Below are 18,137 nucleotides of genomic sequence, written 5' to 3' on the forward strand. Positions count from 1 at the left end.
CACTCGTGGGGGTGGCTCCCACCCGCAGCCCCCGGGTGGGGGTCATGGCCCCCCCCGGGGCACCGGGGCTGGAGCAGTGACCACATGGATGGAGCAGCAGCATCGCCTGGTGCTGTGGCTGGGGACGCCAGCCTTGCTCCAGGGCCCCCCCTGTCCCCAGACTCAGGGAGGGTCCCTGCGGAGCCAAGGGAGGGTGCACGGGGGGGGGGACACGGCCACCTCGTTCGGCAGCACCGTGCTCTCCCCGGCGCAGCCCTCCTGCTCTCCGTAACCTCCAACCGGGATCCACAGGAGCATCACCCACGCGGTGCCGACCCCCCTGGTCTCTCCTCCTTTGGGAAGGCCGACTGGCTCCATCCAGGGACGGGCAGCAGCCTTCCAGGGACGGCCAAGGAGCGAGGGGAGTTTGGGGACACCCACCCAAGGGGACCTCAGCTCCTGCGGCACTGCAGCAGTGTGCTGGTGCCGGTGCCGGTGCCGGGGGGTGTGTCAGGCATAGCACGAGCAACGCAGCATCCCCGCCGGCCAGCCCGGAGGCACGGGCACAAATAACCCGGTGCATTGCTAAGGAGGGCTGCGGCAGCCGAAACGGGAGCGGGACGGAGCAGGAACCCTGTGGCCGGGAAGGCAACCGCATGCCCTTGGCGGTGCTGCCGTGCCCAGGTCCGTGTCGGCGTCGGCGTCGGCCAAGCAAGCTCAGCGATGGCTGGGGACCGTTCATGGCTCATGCAGGGAGTTGATCAACAGCTAATAGCAGCAGATGGAGAATTAAAAGAAAAGCCACCCACTGGGTGGAAGTAGGCAGAGGCCGGGGAGACCGAGCCTTTCCTCGCCACGCAGGATCGAGTCCCCCCGCCACCGTCGCCATCATCTCGGGTAGTAGTCATCCGGGACTCCCGACAGGTTTCGGAGTTTCAGAGCCGTGTCCACCGTTTTGATGTAGCCGCTGATCATCTTCCTCATCTCGGGCGTGTAAGGGTCGTACTCCAATTTTCTCAAGCCGGAGCGCTTAAAGTTGCCGTCCTTCTGTCCCTCGACGCAGAGCAGCCTGTCCTCGCAGGCGGTGATGCCCAGCAGCCCCACCATCCGCTGCAGCTGGACAAAGAGGTCCCGCTTCAGGTCCTCGAAGTGCACCACCAGCACCTTCTTGCCGTAGCGCAGCCAGTCGAGGGTGTGGGTGGCCCACCATGGCGCATAGTTAGCCACGAACTCCGGCCACTCTGGAAGGAGCAGAGGACACGGTTAGGGGGTGTCCCTCGTGTCCCCCGCGTCCCCTGCATCCCCCGTCCCAGGGCCACCGCCTGTGCTCCGGGCTGAAATCCTTCAATTATCCTTCTCGCTAATTGATCCTCCCATAAAAATCAAGTGATAAAAGGGATAATGAAACATCAACGAGAAGCCACAACTCTCCTGGCAGCGCCGTATACATCTGTCTCACAATGCATAAAAGCTCTGGGTATCTGCCTCTTCCTCTTGTCCTCCCCACGAAACCAATGCCTGATTAATAGCTTAACTGTATTTAATCCCCCAAAGAATCATTAAACACAGTATCTGTTTCATTAAACAGATACAGGACAATTCACCTTGTGTAATCATATCACATAAAACTTTGCTTTGGAACCGCTCCAGGGATATCGTAAAATTAATGTCACGGAACCAAACAGGGGTTTCACGGCGCCCGCGGCCCCTGCGGGCTCCACACGGGGCTGAGAATGGGGAGCGGGAAGGAAAATCCCCCCCGGCACCGGCAGCCGTGGGCGAGGCTGGGGAGAAGGCGCGGCTTTTTGCCAAAACCGCCCCAAAGTTAGTTCCTGGGAGAAGGAAACGGTTTGGGGAGCCAGACCGCAGGGAGCACGGGGCTTTCTGCAGGGAAGGCTGGGGATGGGAGCCCCGCGCCCCACCTTCGTTACTCACCTTTAATCACTTTTTTTTTTTTGTCCTCTGGATGATTTCTTTAACCACGCACCCAAGCGCTAATTGCAAACCTGGCACAAACGAACTGTCCTCGTTTGCTTCCCGCGCTGGTGGGAGGGCAGGGTGGGTGCTGGTGCTCTCCAGCCCCTCCCTGGTGCCAAACCACGGCTCTCGGCAACCCTCCCAGCCCAATTAAAGCCCTCAAGTGATGGAAAATCTGCATCTTTGCGGGCAAGTTGTTCCAACGGTTAATTAACCTGACCGTTAACCCATCAGCTAATCACGCCGTACATCCTCTGGAAAAAATTTGGTGATGTATTTTGATGCGCGTCCAAATCGGACCGTGCCGGGGTGGAGGGAAGGGTCCCCTCTGCCGGGCTCCCCCCTCCCCTCAGGGGCACAAGGCATGGGATGGGCATGGGGGGGCTGGGACCAGGAAAGCTCAGGAGGGTCCCATGGTGCTGGGGCTCCAGCGAAGGGATCATCCTGCATTCCCCTTCCCGGCTGTATCTGCAATTTGCAATTGTCCTTTCAGATGCAGCAGACGGGGATAAAATCTAGCAAGGGGCTCGTACCCCACGAGTACGAGCAATGGTGGGGTACGAGCCCAAGAAAAATATAAAAGGGGTTGGAGAGGGGCCCCCGGTGTGCCGGTGGGGGCAATGCCAGCCCAGGGAGCCGCCCAGGGAGAAAAGCCACCGAGGAAGCAGCGGGACATTTCTCTTCCCTGGTTTTACGAGATGGGGCAGTGGGGAGAGCGGGGCTGGGCCATCTCCGGCACTGCAAGCACATGGCGATAACGAAATCCAGGCACATAACAGCAACAACAGCAAAAGCTCCCCTTAAATAAACTCTGAATTAAGGGTAGCAGATGTTCAATCAAGCTAAATATTTTAACTCTTTCCAATGAAGTCAATTCCACAACAGCAATTTGTAAATTGCTATAATTAACAAGCCTCCACAATATGCCTGTGCATGGGAAAGGTAGTGTCTCCGGAGCAGCTGGGCGCGCAGAAATAACACCCTGCCACCGCCTCGTCCATAGGGACGGGCTGGCGGCTGCCGCCGCTCCTGCTGCCGGCACCGGCAAGAACCAGGAGAACGCGGCAAAGAGGCGGGGGGCTTCCCCCAGCCGGGAATTTTGCAGGCACTGCCCCGCGCATCGGCTGGGTCCGTTCGCCTGCGCCTCTGCCCCGGGGAAGGAGAGATAACCGGGGCTCGGAGGAAATCTCCTTCCTCCTGCTGATTAGAAACTCAGGCGCGTGTGAGGCGGCGCTGGGAAGGCAGAGCTGGAGCGGTGCTGCCTCGTGGTGCTGCCCGTGCCAGCGCTGGCTCTGCCAGGGAGCGGGGCTGCCCGTCCCCTCCCGACACCTCCCCGGGCAGGGTGGTCCTGCTGGGAGCCGGCTTCGGTGGCGGCACGGAGATGCTGCGGGCCCGTGCCAACGCGTGCACCCACCAGGTGACGGATGGAGATGTCTGAGGGATGCTGGGTTTTTTTAACCTCTCCCTGCTCTCCACCCGCCCGGCCGAGCATTCAGGCCAGCTGCCTTTGGCCTCCAAGAGCTGCTCTGAAGAAGGGGCAGAGCTTGGGTCCCTGGGCTCCTGCCCACCCAACCCATTCCCTCCCCACGGGCACCAGGCTGCTGTCAGACTCGTGTCCCCGGGCACTGCCACCTCTCTGCTGCTGCCCTTGTGACCCAACGCAGCACCGAACAGCCGAGCATCTCCGCTTCCCCGTCCTGTCCCATCCCATCCCACCCACACAGGAGCCCTCGGCCGTGCTAGGTGATGCTGCGGGTCATGCCAGGAGGTGGACGTGGGACCCCAAAGGGGTGGCACAGCCCAGGCTTCCCCCGTGGGGACCGGACTCGGGCTCCGCTGGGCTTTAACAACAGCTTTATAGCTCCGGTGGCCGGGCTGGAGCTCGCCCACCCGGGTCCCGTGGGGCAGGGGCAGCCGAGCCCATCAGCCTACCTTTGCCCTTCCAGTGGGCGTGAGCCGCGAAGCCGATGTGGCCCCCGTATTTGCGGTTGAACTCCGCCATCAGAGCCTTGTAGGGGTTTCGGATGAGCAGGATGGCCGAATCGAAGGATTCGATCTCCTTCTGGCCGCTCTCGTGTGTTTTGATGCAAATCGTCCTCCCGCTTCGCCAGTGGTCCCTCTCGCCCTTAAACCCTGCCGGGACAGAGCAAGCCTGAGAAGCGGCCGGTGCCGACGTTAATAAAAATAATAAACGCGAGCTGGGGAAAGGGAGTGACGGGGGGATATCAGCTCGCAAAATACAGTTGGATAAAAGCGGTTGGGGCTTGAAGTAGAATTTGCATCCCTCTCCCAGATGGGAGTCATTTATTTGCCTGAGTTACGAGCCATGATGTAAAATTCATGTACGAGAGGGTGGGCAGCGGGCACGGGGACCGAGCAGGGCTGCCTCCTCCCCGGCCGTGCTCGGCTCTTCTCAGCGAGATGCTCTGCAACAGCCTGCTATTGCACAGCCCAGCTTTCCTCCAGGGCAAACCACACTGGCATTAAATAACTGCACACCGCATTAGTGTACCTTATGCTTATATCGGTGGGGTCAAGAACGGATTTTTCTAGCTATAATCTCCCCGGCCACAGAATTTAAACCCTCCCAATAAATTAAGAGGGGTAAAACCCCCATGCTCGCGGGGCTGCAATGGGCCCAGGGGCTGCAGTGATGCCATGGGGGGTCCAGAGAGGGGAGTGCCATCCCCCACGTCCCCTGCACGGAGGATCGGCGCTGAGCCCGGCATCGCGCCCGGCCCTTTCGCACCTCCGGCCCCTGCGAAGCACAACCCGAACTACCCGGGCACAGCGCGTCGGCGGCAGAGCTGAGCTGAGGGGGAGATAAGCTGTAAGTAGCTGTATTACATCAATTATAGATGTGTAATTTGCTTTCGGCAGGCATGCCGTGCGACGCAGGGACGCGATGGCTAATCTGCCAGTTGCCTGGATACCTCCGGGCCCTCCGACGCGCTCAGCCTAGAACGAACACGAAACCCGCGCTCGGTCGGATGAGCAAAACCCCGCCAAGGCTTTCGCCCGGTGACGCTCCCCTCTGTGGGACGCGCGATGCCGGCTGCGCCCCCGGTGGGTGCCAGCGCCGCGGGCTGATATACACCGGGCTCCCTCGCTCGGCGCAGAGCAACTCCATCTCTGAAAGGCTGAATTTGGCAAATCTCGAAGAAATGCGCCTCGCCGCCTACGGTGTCTGCCTCCTCGGCTGGCTGCGTGGGTACCCCGGGTACAGACCCCACCAGCCATGTGGGTACCCCAGGTACGGATCCCAGCTCCGCCATGGCCAAGGAGGGAAGGAGGATTTCCTCTCAGAGCCACAAAAGGGGAAGGAAAAGCAGGAGAAACCTTCAAGTCTACAAATAAAACTACTGTAAACGGCTACAAAACGGGGGAACTGGTCTTTTCCCTCCGCCTTGCGATATGGTGGGTTATTGGGAGGAGCTGGCTTCTGCCTGAAAAAGCTTCATGCCTGCCTCAAGCTTTTTTTTGCTTGAAACTTATCCTCACTGCTTAATCCAGGGTCCCCAAAGCCCACGTGCTACTGGCCCTGGCACCAATACGGTGGGCACAGCGCTGCCGCTTTGCCCCGGAGGGCACGAGAGGTGGGAGCGAGAGCATCCCTCCCCCATTAAATATTTACTGGGCAAATATCTGTGTCTCCCAGGACGGGAAGATGGATCTCCACCAAATCCTTCAGCCCGAGAACAGGCAAATGAGATCAGCTCCCTCCTCCATCCCTCCATCCCACCCTCCTTGCCTCGAGCTCATCAGTGCTTTTTTGCACTGCGAACATTCATTAATTTGGGTGTCGGTGTTCCCTGGGTGCCCTGACATGTGGTTATTTTTATCTGCAGCTACTCGGGAGCCACGTGGGGACATCTGTCCTCCGGGATGCTGGTGCCACCAGCACCACCCGCTCCCAAATTCTGAAGCTGGGAGGCTGCTTGAGTCCTTCTCGCCACGCAGCCGTGACTTTCATTTGCTTCTCGCTTTATGCATCCCGGGCCGAGAGCGCCAAGCCCGTGAACACCAGCTCCTGGAGAAATCTGATCACAAAGCCCCATCGGCCTTTTCTTGGGGCAAAAAATGCAGGGATTGTCTTGTTTGCCAGGGTCAGAGCTGCTCCGGTTCCTCCTCGACAAAGTTCCAACCCCCGTGGTGAGTTAAAAACCACCAGCGTGATGGAGAAACCCCAGTTCTGCCCCAAATTGGTCCTGGCCAAAGTCAGTGGGCAGCATGGGGAGGTTACGGGCAGGGCACACACGACGTCGGGTCCCTCCGATACCTTTTGAACCAGGACACATCCAGCGCAAACCATCCCACGGAGCAGCATCAGTGGTACCCAGCTCTGCCCTCTCCTTCCTGCAGGCCCAAGGGATGGCACCAGGACCTTCTCCTGGCTCAGGTGGGACCGGTGCACCCCCGGCAGCGACCCCCCCCTCTCACCTTTGTTGTAGAGAGACCCATCGAAGTAGTAGCTGCCGGTGTAGAAGCCGGTGGCCAGCTCGATCAGGTGGCGTGCCCAGGTGTTGCCGGCACCGGGGAAGCTGGCCAGGGCCACCAGCTGCTTGGCACGGGTGGGGAGAAACCTCCTGTCCATGCAGCGGTTGTCTGCAGCGAGAAGCGGCCAGGGCAGGTCAGGGCTGCGGCACGGTAACGTGCTTTTCCTACAGATACCCCTCTTCCTCACGGTGTGCTGCTCACGGGAAGGTGCTGGGGCAGGGAGTGAGGAGGTGGCCACTACAGGGAAAGGTGCCCCGCCTAAAGCACACAGGGACACCCCAAAGAGTCCTGAACGCTCCAAAGAGTCCTGAACCCCCCAAAAAGTCCTAAGAAGAGGGCAGGAGGTGCTCTGCCATCACCGGCTGCTTGCTGCCTGCATGATTAGGGGAGAGCGAGTAACACGGGTGCCTTTGCCAAGCAATGCTCCTGCCTTTTGTATCGACGGATGCCCAAGCGTTTCCAGCACAGCCTCAAACGCCAACGCAGGGATCGTGTCGAGACCGAGCCGTTCTGAAGCAAAACCACCTGAATTTGGGTTCCGACTTGCTCCATTCAGCCCTTTCCTCTCCCAGTAACAGGTTTCCCCTCGCCCTCTGCTTCCCTGTCTCCATCGGTCCCACCGCTGGGACCTGCAGGGCGGTGGGGGACAGGAGCCCTCTCTGCACAGCCTCCCGGGGACTTTCTCCCTGGTCACAGCTTTTTTCCCCCATATTTTTCCCCAGAGCCTGTCCCCCCCGCAGCTGGCAAAGCTCTGGCTCACCGGTACTGCCGGTGACAAGGAGGGACAAGTGCCGGCAAGGAGGGATCCTGCTGGAGGCAGATGGCAAACCGCTCTCCCCTGCAGCTGAGTCAGGCAGTAATTAAAGCTGTTTGTTCAGGGGAGGATTGATTTCCCGGGAAATTAAAATAAATGGCAATTTCTAATGAAAACCAAATAGATGCTGCGAGCTCATGCTCAGTTTCTGCCGGCGTCCCTGGGAAGGGGTTGGGAAACCGGTGCTGGCACCCACACTGGAGTGGTCCCTGCCTGTCCCCCTGCCCAGCAGCAGGCAGGGTGAGCCCGGCGCCGGCTCACCTTGCACTTGGGTCTGGTAGATGAGGAGGTATTCGGCGGTGCCGCAGCTCTCGAACTCCTCGCCGGCACATTTCTGGGCGCAGAGCTGCTCGTCCTCGCGCTCGTGCAGGGTGAAGAGAGTGGTGGGGAAGCCGCAGCGGCAGGTGGTCCCGGCCAGGGCCGACAGCGGGTACTCCTGCGGGGACGGGCAGAGGGAGGGCAGCCAGCGGCACCGTCCCCGTCCCCCGTGGCAGACCCTTCCTCTGCCCCCCGCACCCGTCCTCGCCGCCCCGGCCCCGCTGTGCAGCACGGGGCGGTTTGCAGCATCCTTCCAGCCGGCCGCAGCATCCCTCGAGCTGGTTGCACAGGCAGCTCGTTGCGGACACCCAAAACCACCCGAGCCCCGACCTTCCTGCGGCACAGCCGAGCTGCCTGCTGGCACAGGCAGCAACGCGCCGGGCACCGGTGCTCCCGGCGGAGCCGTGGCATGTCATTTGTGAGTTTGCCACCCGCATTGAGGTTACTATGAGCCCACGGATGGCCCTGCGGCAGCCTCGATGGCATTTCCAAGCCCGGAGTTAGGAGGCCCGTTTGGCGGCCGACGGGTGATTTACTGCCAGGCTGCGGCAGCGCCGGGTTAATCGAGGGGCTCCGGTTATTTACTCCTCCCGGCCCCAGCTCCCCGGGCAGCGATGGGAAAGTGGAACCAGCGACGGAGCAGCTGCTCGTATTTAACTGCTGTGATGGTTTATTCCCCACTGTCCTCTGCCAGGGAGGCCACGAAGGGAGGACAGGACTGTCCTCACCTGCAGGCCTTTCTCTTCCTCTGCCTGATAATTTACCTAATTTTAATTAATAAATGCTCCAGCAATGCCCACTGCCAGCCTTTCCCCCGCCTGCTTATAGGCATCGCGCCCCACGAGCAAACCGCACTGCAGCATCCCTGGACCAGAGCAGGAGCAGATGCTCCTGCCCAAACCGAAGCGGCTGCCTGCTGGGGGGCAAAGCCACGGGGAGCAGGCAGGGCAGGCAGCGGGCGCTGCCCCTGCGGGGAGCTGCGATCCAGTCCCTCCCCCCGGCAGAGACACAGACAGTCAATATGATCATTTGTGGTTTGGATATACATAATTATTGTAATAAATAGGATTAAAATTCACCCAGCGTGACCCTCTCTGATGATGAGGATTTAGATGATTCAGCTTTCGACCTGCAACCCCCAGCCCCCCGGTACCTTCTCGGTGCAGAAGTCCACACACTTGTCCACTGACATGTTCAGCATGAGCTGGCTGACGGGCAGGGCGATGGAGACATTGTCCGGCCGGCGGAAGCACCCCCGAAATATCGCGCTGCCGTCTGCGAGGGAGAAAGCCCACAGCAGCGCTGAGACCGACGCCGGCCCAGCCACGAGGAGCAGCGGCTGCACCCCAAAAACGATGCCACTGCCACCCTGCGTGCCCCAGGCTCTGCATCCCCGGCCCCCACCGCTCCTCTCCAGCCGCCCATCAGCATAGCGGCTGGTTTTCTCCGGCTTTCGTCACCCTCCGGCTGTGAAGCCGCGTTTGCTAACAAGCTCATTTTGCTTACGGTGCAAAATCAGAGCAAAAGCCCCAGCAGCAAAGTCAGGTTTATTTTTTCCTCCTTATTTTTATCAGCTTGGTGGTCCCAGGCTGCAGGAGGGATGGAGCCAGCGAGGAGAGCACGACTGGGTCTGGCCTGGTCCCCCCGCCAGCATCGGTGCCCCAAGGGGTCCCATCCCAGGTCCTCGCCCACTGCTGCACGTACCCGGGCACCCTCGGCCCCTCTCCGGGGCTGCTACTCCACCGGGTGCCCGGTGGTGGGAGCTCCGAACGCTTGGGGAAGCAGCAAATGTGGGTAATTATAGCGCTTCCTAATTGCGAGCCAAACGAGCGCTTCTGACGGGGAGCACCCCTGGCTCTCTCTGGAGCTCCCGTGCGTCCTTCATCCCGCAGCCAGCTCCGCCGGCAGCACAGGCTGAACACAACGATGGTCCTGTTTGGCCATCAGGAAAGAGGTCTTCATCCGAAGCCTCCCAAAATGCCCTGAATTCCCGGTGAGATCCTCGGGGCTCCACGCAGCCCCAGCCGGCAGCCGGCCCTGCAGGGGGATCCCTGCGGTTCGCAGCAGCAAAACCACCCCAGCCACGGACCCGAACCGCTCCCAAACCACCTCTCCCGCGCTGTGACCCAGCCCGCACAGCATGGGGACGCTGGGGCTCGCCCCCGCCGGCACTGCAAGGGCTTCCCCCGTTTTGGGGCTGAGCCGGGAGCCGCATCGATGCCTCCGACTTACATCTCCTGGCGGACTCCTGGGCCAGCTCCAGGCGGTAGATGGAGAGCCGGTTGACCCCGCCGCAGGTGTTGCTCCTCTCCCCCTTGCACTCCATGTTGCACTCGGACTCGCTGGCGTTTGAGGCCTGGATCTTGTGCCCGCAGTAGCACTCGGCGCCGAATTCCAGCCCTGCGTAGAGGTAGCCCCTGGGGAGAGGCAGACGGGGGGCTCAGCAGGTCCCCAGGCATCCCCCTGGCTCCACGGGGTTTTGCAGGAGCATCCAGCCAGCTCACGCCCAGCGCTGGAAGCAGCGCCGCATCCCAAGGATGCATTGCTGGACGAGATGATCGTTGTAGGTCCCTTCCAACTGAAAATATTCTCTGTTCTATTCTGTTCTGCTCTAGTCTACTCTAGTCTAGTCTAGTCTATTCCGCTCCGATCCATTCCGTTCCATTCTGTTCTGTTCTATTCTGTTCTATCCTGTTCTAAGGGAAAGGGCTCCAAGGGCCACAGAGCTGATAAAGCAGGAGAGAGCGACGTTTCTTACAGGCAGGGAGGAGGTAACGGGTAGTGGTGGAGCAGGAATAAGTGATGGGGACTTTGCTGGGCTTCAAAGCAGGAGAGCTGTGCTGCTTGATACAGATTGGATTTGAAAGCCGGAGGATCAGGCTGGCCGAGGCAGGCACTTGCCAAGTGCCAGCGGAGCTGGAAACCCGCTGGAAAGGGGCAGTGCCGGACTGGCAAGTCCCGCCGTGGGGCTGCCAGCACTGGGGGGGGGGCTCTGGCATGGAGCAGCCCCACGTCGGCACCACCGAGGATGTGCCGCAGCAGTCGGCCCGGCCCACGGCACGCGTCCGTCACGGCAAGCACCCTGCTGAGGTGGATGTGCCACATGCAGGGGACGTGCCACTGCCCCAGCGATCGGCGGTGGCCCTTTGCAGCAATGTCCCCAGGTGCCGTGGGATGCTGCGCGGGTGGGCTTCAGCTCCGGGGGAGTTTGGAGGTAGCAAACTGCCTGCGATGCCACCTGCCCTGCCGGCACAGACCACGGCTAGGGCACATCCTTCGTGTAACGCTGGGGAAAGGAGAAAACTTCTGCAGCAAGGGATCCGTGTGTCTCCCCAGCTGCTCACGGACATGCTTTGACAGCTGGGAAGGTCTGGGGAGGGCGTTTTGGTGGGGGACAGCATTTTGGTGGGGGACGGTGTTTTGGTGGGGGACAGCGTTTTGGTGGGGGACGGCGTTTTGGTGGGGGACGGCGTTTTGGTGGGGGACGGCGTTTTGGTGGGGGACAGCGTTTTGGTGGGGGACGGCGTTTTGGTGGGGGACAGCGTTTTGGTGGGGGACGGTGTTTTGGTGGGGGACAGCGTTTTGGTGGGGGACGGCGTTTTGGTGGGGGACGGCGTTTTGGTGGGGGACAGCGTTTTGGTGGGGGACGGTGTTTTGGTGGGGGACGGTGTTTTGGTGGGGGACAGCGTTTTGGTGGGGGACAGCATTTTGGTGGGGCCACCCCTGGGGGGATGGAAGTGCTCAAGGCTCCCTCAGCACCGAATCGGAGCCCTTACAGCCCCCTGTCCCATACGAGGATGGAGCACATCATCCCCCTCGACCTTTTTCCAGGGGAAGAAAGTGGGGTCCTGGAAAACATCAATGAATTTTTTAAAAAATAAATAAATAAAAAAGACATAAATCTAAAGAAAAAAGAAGGCAGGCGGGAGGAAGGGGAGGGGAGCAGCCGGGCAGGGAACTGACAGCAGAGAAACGCTGGCAGCGTGCGGGAAGTGATGAAGACGCGGTGCCCATCTCCCGCCCTACCGTTCGGCACAGTTGTCCTGGCAACGGAAGACTGTCATCTTCTTGTAGTCAAAGAAGGACACACCACGCAGCGTTCGCCAGCGAGTGTTGTCCACGTAGCAGCCGATGTATCTTGCTGGGGGGAGGGTAGAGGAGAGGGGGGGTAAGAACCAGCCGGGGCTGAGCCCACCGACTCCCACCCCCCTCTTTTGATTTTTCACCAAACAGGGATGCGTAGCAACGCACCCTGTCCCTTTGCTTTAGAAACGCGTGCTCTGGGTACAACGCGCCCCTGCAACGCTGCAAGGAAAGGTGGGTAAAGCCCAAAAACACCCACTATGGTGGGTGGTAGGTAGAAAGGATAGAAAGGATGCTGCGGCTCTGCACCGAGGCTTCTCCTCTCCGTCCTCTTCCTTCCCGCCGGCCTCAAAACTGAGCAAAGAGGCTCCAAAAAGAGATGAGTTACATGGTAAAATAACCCATCCCCTTCACTCTGCCCTGCCAGGAACACAGGGGTGGGCAGAATGGAGAAATATGGTTTAAAACAAATTTTCCTCAGCCGGCGGCTCATTTTCCCTAGCCCCAGACATCGATGTGGAGGATATTTGCCCAGTGCTAACACCTGGCAAAGTAAAGGCTGATGCCTGTGCTGAGAGCAAATGAAGATGCCGGTAGACAGGGAATAGAGCTGAATAAATAGTTACGATGAAATCATTTATTTGACAAATGTAGCCTTTCCCAATAATCTGAAAACAAACAGACATCTCCTCGCCTGCTTGCCTGTTGCGACGGTCCGTGTCGGCCGTGGGCTCTCGTTAGGGGCGAGCTGGTCCACGAGCCATCCCTGGGCAGCCCTGCGCTGCCAGCGCCCGCCCCGTCCCCTCGTCAGGCGCCCTTGTTAGTGCCCTCATTAGTGTCCTCATTAGCGCCCTGCTCCTGCTCCCACCCGGGCATTTGCTGCGGGGGAGATGCGTTGCCGCCAACGCAGGGCTGCGGCGCTGGCGCAGGGATGCTCAGTATCCTCGCTGCCTCTGCCGCCCGAGGAGGACGGCGGGTTAGGGAGCCGGTGGGATTAGCCATCCGGTAATCAGCTAACGAGGTGTCCGTTAATGTGTTCTGGCAGAGCATGTGCAGGTCGGCCACCCAGTGCGGGTGTCTCAGAGAGAGGGGAGGGTGGCCCCGGGACCAGTGGCCGGGTCTTACCGGCCCAGGGGCAATGGCAGAGCTGGCTTGGAATCCCAAACCAGTCTGGTTCACCTCGCTCCCTGTTTCAGGCACACATTCTCCATGAATATAACAGCAATCTGCCGCTTCTCATCATCCTGAAATATCTGCTCCACTCTCAGGACATCTTCTGCAGGATGCTGGCACGAGGCGACCCTGTCCTGGAGAAATCCTGGAGCCCGTGCGGTAGCCACGGACCTCTGCCTTTGAGCTGCTGCTGCTGGGTCCCAACGTGGGGACACGAAAGGAGAGGCTCCTGCCCCTTCAGGGCCACCGGATCCCAAGCCAAGGAGTTGCTTTTCACAGCACCAAACACCCCTCCAGCTGTGCCAGCCAGGGCTCTGGCCCCAGCACCCCAGCCAAGGCGCTTTGGGAAAGCACCGGCGTATCCGGCGGCACGGGACTGGGCAGGAGCAGAGGTGAGGGCTCCCCTGCTGTGGTCGAGTGAAGCCAGGGCTCTAGGCAAGCGAGGTGCATCTTCCCGTACATGATTACCACCCCGTGTCTCTCCTTCCGTCTCCGTGTCCCCGTCACACACCAAATTACCCCTCTAATAGCAGAGCATCTCCACATGTGCCACTCCAATACCAAACCACACCACGGGATACTTCTCACTACTTCTCACCTCCTGCTTGCATTTTGCATCTTTTGGGGGGTCTCTGAACCAACTCCATGTGTACACCCTATAGATGGTGTGCCCCACACCTAGACCCCCACCCTCCCCACCACCCCACGTGGCGCAGACCCCACCAGCGCTGCAAACCGGCTTCCCCAAGCCAGCCTGCAGGGAGGTGGAGGAGAAAGATGGAGAGAAACGCGCTTGATAACCACCAAAGAGTCATAACTCGTTGCTCCCAATTACTCTCAGCATAACACGGCATTTCTGCAGCGCTGAGCAGGTTTCGGCAGGTCAGCTCATTTTGGTCGTGACAGATCTAACCGGTGCAGGATTACTCCCATCATTTGCACAGAGCCGGTGACTGATGTGCATTACCTTCAATCCATTGCCCTTAACATGTGTGTGCTGCAACTTATTAGGAAGGCAACTGGAATAATTAGGGAGATACAAGGACAAGAAGCGAAGGAGGAGCGAGCAGGGGGAGATGCTGAAAGGCGCGTGGTTGGGTTAGGCACAGCTTGCAGGAGGGTGCTGAGCAGGGAGAGGGGGACCTGCCCCAGCACGCAGCTCTCGTGGGGACAAGAGGAATTTCAGAGCACGTTGGAAACGTGCGTGTGAACAGACACGCACAGATCCACTCAGCCACAGTCATTAAATTCCCCAAACGTCTCCCTCTTCCAGGAGCTAGGCTGGTCACTGGGGCCGTTGGCATTGCAAATTCATGTTTAACATCTTAACGTAAAGCTTAACGTAAAGCTTGGTCTTCCAGAGAGCACCGCAGCTCTTGGCCGTGGCGCAGCACATGCGCACGAACCGCTTTGGTGCTGGGGTCCCCGTCGGGTGCGGGCACAGGGTGCAAGCGGGGACCCCCTGGGCAACGTGCCCACGCTCGGGGCCAGCTGGTGACCCCGCTTGTGTGGGGAAGCAAGCCATAGCCCGTGTGTCACGGAGGAGCCCAGCCTTGGCTGGGAACGGCCGGAGACGTCCAGGGAAGGACCAGAGATGGATGTGGCAGAGAGGAAGCGACGCCGGGCATTGCCAGGCTGGGGTCGGTGCTTGCTGACCCCAGCTTCACCATCCAAAAGTGCCCCCCGGATCTGAGGCAGTAGATGCACCTTTGCACGGGGATGCAAGACGAGCCGGAGCCCTTCCCTGGCAGACGGGGCTGCCCTCGACCCGCACCTTGGCCGGACCCTGGGGCTCCGACGTGCGGCCGGGAGGGGGAGGAGGAGGAAGAGGAGGAGGAAGAAGAGGAGGAGGAGGGAGGCACATCACCCCGGCAAGCCAGAGCCGCACATCACGCTAGCTAAACCAGAGCTGGTTTTAGGAGCAGTATTCCCTCTGGAATGATTTCACGTGGCAGAGCCTCCACAGCCACCTTGTTAAGCTGTCCCCTGCTTAATTACCACCGCCGTTAAAACCTGCCTGCTCCTGCCAGACGGCCCGGGGAAGCAGCGGGCACTTTGGAGAGGAGCAAGGGAGCGAGGCGGGTGCTCAGCACCCGTCCCCCGAGGCTCTGCCAGCCCCGCGGGCACGCTGGGCATGCCAGGCTCGGGGGATTTCTCAAGCTGGAGAATTTCTCCGCGCCATCCTGCTCGGGAGCTGCCAAGATGCTCGCGCGGTGGCACCGCATCCACTCCAGCTGCCAGGTCTGCACTGGCTCCCATTAACGACTGCCCACGCCGAGCCTTCCCACGCGAGATTAAAAAGGGGAAAGACGATATTCCCGGACCACCTACGAGCAGCTAAAGGCAGCGGTGCCCGAGCCCAGCATCCCTTCGCTGTCCCTCGCAGCCCCTGCCGTGGCCGGGCACGGGGAGGTGGCAGGGCCAGCAGAGGTTAATCGCAGTGGACGCGTCGCATATGGCCGGGGACAGGAGCGCTGCTTGGGGTTTTTATGGTGACTGACAGCTTGGGCTCACGAACCATCTGGTGAGGATTCACTGAACATCAGTTCGCGTTAATGGAGCAACGCGGCCACGCGTGCCTCAGAAATGCTCCCAGAGACCCCTCTGCGCGGGGGCACGACAGGGAACCCCCCTTTCGTCTTTCCTCTCATTTTAGCCTGAGAAAGTCCCTTAAGCACCACGAGCCATTTTTCCTCCTTCTTCCAAGCCTGGACCATGCATCTTGCCCGGAGTGAACGTGAGTGCAGACCTGCCGTGGGTCTGGTGGCCGAGGAACAGCCCCCCACGCCCTGGGACCAGCAGTCCAAGCCTGGCTCAGCACGGTGACCCCTGTGAAAGCCCCAATTTGCCACAGGGTTGGGGGTTCCTGGTTTTTTCCGAGCCACATGCCCCCCCTGCTCCATCAAGGGTCTACGGAGCTGCGGCTCCCAGCCTGGGATGCCCGGGGAATTGCATGTGCCAAGCCCCACGGGGCAGCTCCTGAGCAAGCCCGGCTTTGGGCCACAGGCTTGCTCACGCAAAGCAGCCGTCACGGGCACCGGGGCTCCCCAGGGGCGTGCATCCCCCCCACCAGAGATTTCGCCCACCCTGGGGTTCAGGAGAGGGGAGCGAGCACTGACAGGCAGAGAAGAGCCCGGCAGCATGCCGACACCTCTCCAGCAGTTCCTGCCCCTGATTCCCTTCTGAGTTTCCACGACCGGCCGACGCTGCCGCTCCCGCCCCGAACGCCGCGGCGCCCAGCACGCCGCTGCCGCAGCTGCGTGGCGCTGGAGCAACGAGCTGCATTGCTCCTTCTCGCCAGCCCGCTTTATCAACGACAAGAAATCGTAACGGCTTTCAGATCAACGACAAGAAATCGTAACGGCTTCCAGAGCGGCCGAAGGCGCGAGATGCTCCTGTGCCGGGGGGGGGCTGCAGAGCCGGCAGAGAGGGGACGCGGGGTGTGTTTGGGTGAGGTTTGCTGGCACCGGGTGCTCGTGGGTGCCAGCGAGGGAGGTGATGAGCTGAATAACCACCGGGATGCAACAGCCCTGACGGGCAGCTCTCAGCCACCCAAATTCAGAGCAACTCCGTCTGCATACAGCTGCCTTCAGGATAAATAGATGACATTTTAAAAATCAATGAGAACTACTACATTCGCTTATCCTTGTTCATTAATAATGGTCCCGCTCGACAATACACCCCGCAGCCCAGGCAGCAGCCAGGCAGGGATCTCCTGGCTTGAAAGGCCAAACCCCAGCCCTGCCTGCACCCGCGCCTGCCTGCGCTTCAGCGCCTGCAAGGCAATGGCAGCCAGCCCCTGCCTGAACACCCCAGCAACGCCAACAACAGGCCACACACCCGTTTTTAGCGTCCGTTGAGGCCAACAGAATTAAATCTGAATTTGGCCCGTGGCACAGCCAAAGGATGGGATGGAGATGGGGTGCGGCCTCTCCCCAGCTGGCACCCCAAAAGCGCCTGTCCCAGCAAGGTGCGACTTGGAGCTTGATGATGCACAAGTGGGAAAGAGTGAAAATGGAAAAATGGAAGTGGGTTATTGGCACCGGGGGAGGGAGGAAGGAGGGGAAGGAGGGAGGAGAAGACGTTTCTGGGACCATCCTCTGGACCAGTGGTCTCCAAAGAGGGGTGCTGCGCCCCAGGGGATGCGCAGGGCAGTCCGTTGGGGTGCGGGAAGAAAATCTTAACGCTCAAGTAGCATATGGTTATAAAAAAATAAATACACATTTACTGGGGGTGCATGCTCAGAAATTTGTTCCTGGTAGGGGTGCACGACCAAAGCAGCTCGGAGACCGCTGCCTCGGTGCACGAGGCTTTCCCCAGGAGAGGCCAAGAGGAGGGACCCCCGCCCGAACACGTGTCCCCAGCCCTTACCTCTGTCCTCCTCCTTCTCGCGGCCGCTCCTGCCCCTCAGCGCCCGGCTCCGGGTGCTGCCGTAGTCTCCGGCTTTGGCCCTCTCCGCCAGTTCCTTGGAGGTGCTTTTGAACCAGGGTCCGTGCCGCCGTCCCCCCTCCGGCATCGTCGCTGCCGCCTTGAAGCCGCGGCTCAGCTGCATCACCCCCAGGTAGGGCAGCCCCGGCCCCTCGCCGGCCCCGGGGCCGCGCTGGCTCCCCGTCACCGTGGGCTCCCCGGCGAAGCCCGAGTGCAGGAAAACCAAGCTGCCGGCCGCCAGGTAGAGAGCCAGCAGCGTGAAGAAACGCACAGGTTTTCGCCGAAAATACCGCTGGAGTTTTACCAATAATTTGGCCATAGCGTCTTCATCCCTTCCCCGGCAGCCGGCGCCGCAGGGGAGCTGCTCTCCGGCCCCAGGGATGCTCCGAGGGGGGTTTTGCCCTCCCCGGGCTGGAGGAGGCTCCCGGGGTGTACCAGGGGAGCCAATGGGTGCCCCGAAAGCGTGGCGGGGGCTGCAGGGTGAGGCCGTGCAAAGCTATTGCCCGACCCTAAAAATTCCGGGAGGGCTGGGGAAGGAGCGGGGGTGGATTTTGAGGCCCCCCCCGCCGTGCACGGGAGGCTTCTCCAGCGCTGGCTGTCACCGCCGTCCCTGGTTTATTCTCCTCCCGGCAAAGCCCCCCGGCCGTGCCCTGGAGACTCGGTTGATGAAGGGATCATGTTAAGGAAATCGAGGGTTTGAAGGTGATTTGAAAGCCGATCAGCTGATGCAGCTCTTCTCGCTCGCCTTTCCGCTCGGCGGCACCGGCTCTCACAAGCATCTCTCTAATGGAAACGGCACCGTCGCCTTTTCAGACAAAGAATGAAAAGTCCCTGGACGCGTCTTGGGGCCTGAAATGCTGACTGGGAC

At 60.5% G+C, this 18,137-nt stretch overlaps 1 protein-coding gene across 1 annotated transcript; it reads right to left on the bottom strand.

The window, feature by feature from the left end:
• Positions 1–867: 867 nt before the first annotated feature.
• Positions 868–17,628, bottom strand: WSCD2 (WSC domain containing 2). Its single transcript, XM_075516272.1, has 8 exons — positions 17,213–17,628; positions 11,612–11,726; positions 9,818–10,002; positions 8,739–8,860; positions 7,529–7,703; positions 6,397–6,561; positions 3,889–4,089; positions 868–1,220 (listed from the first exon to the last, which is right to left on the bottom strand). Exons 1-8 carry the CDS (start codon positions 17,586–17,588, stop codon positions 868–870), a joined length of 1,692 nt encoding a protein of 563 aa, XP_075372387.1. The 5' UTR covers positions 17,589–17,628.
• Between the last annotated feature and the right edge of the window lie 509 nt (positions 17,629–18,137).

Source organism: Mycteria americana, chromosome 13 (genome assembly GCF_035582795.1).
Source record: "Mycteria americana isolate JAX WOST 10 ecotype Jacksonville Zoo and Gardens chromosome 13, USCA_MyAme_1.0, whole genome shotgun sequence".
Taxonomy (NCBI): Eukaryota; Metazoa; Chordata; class Aves; order Ciconiiformes; family Ciconiidae; genus Mycteria; species Mycteria americana.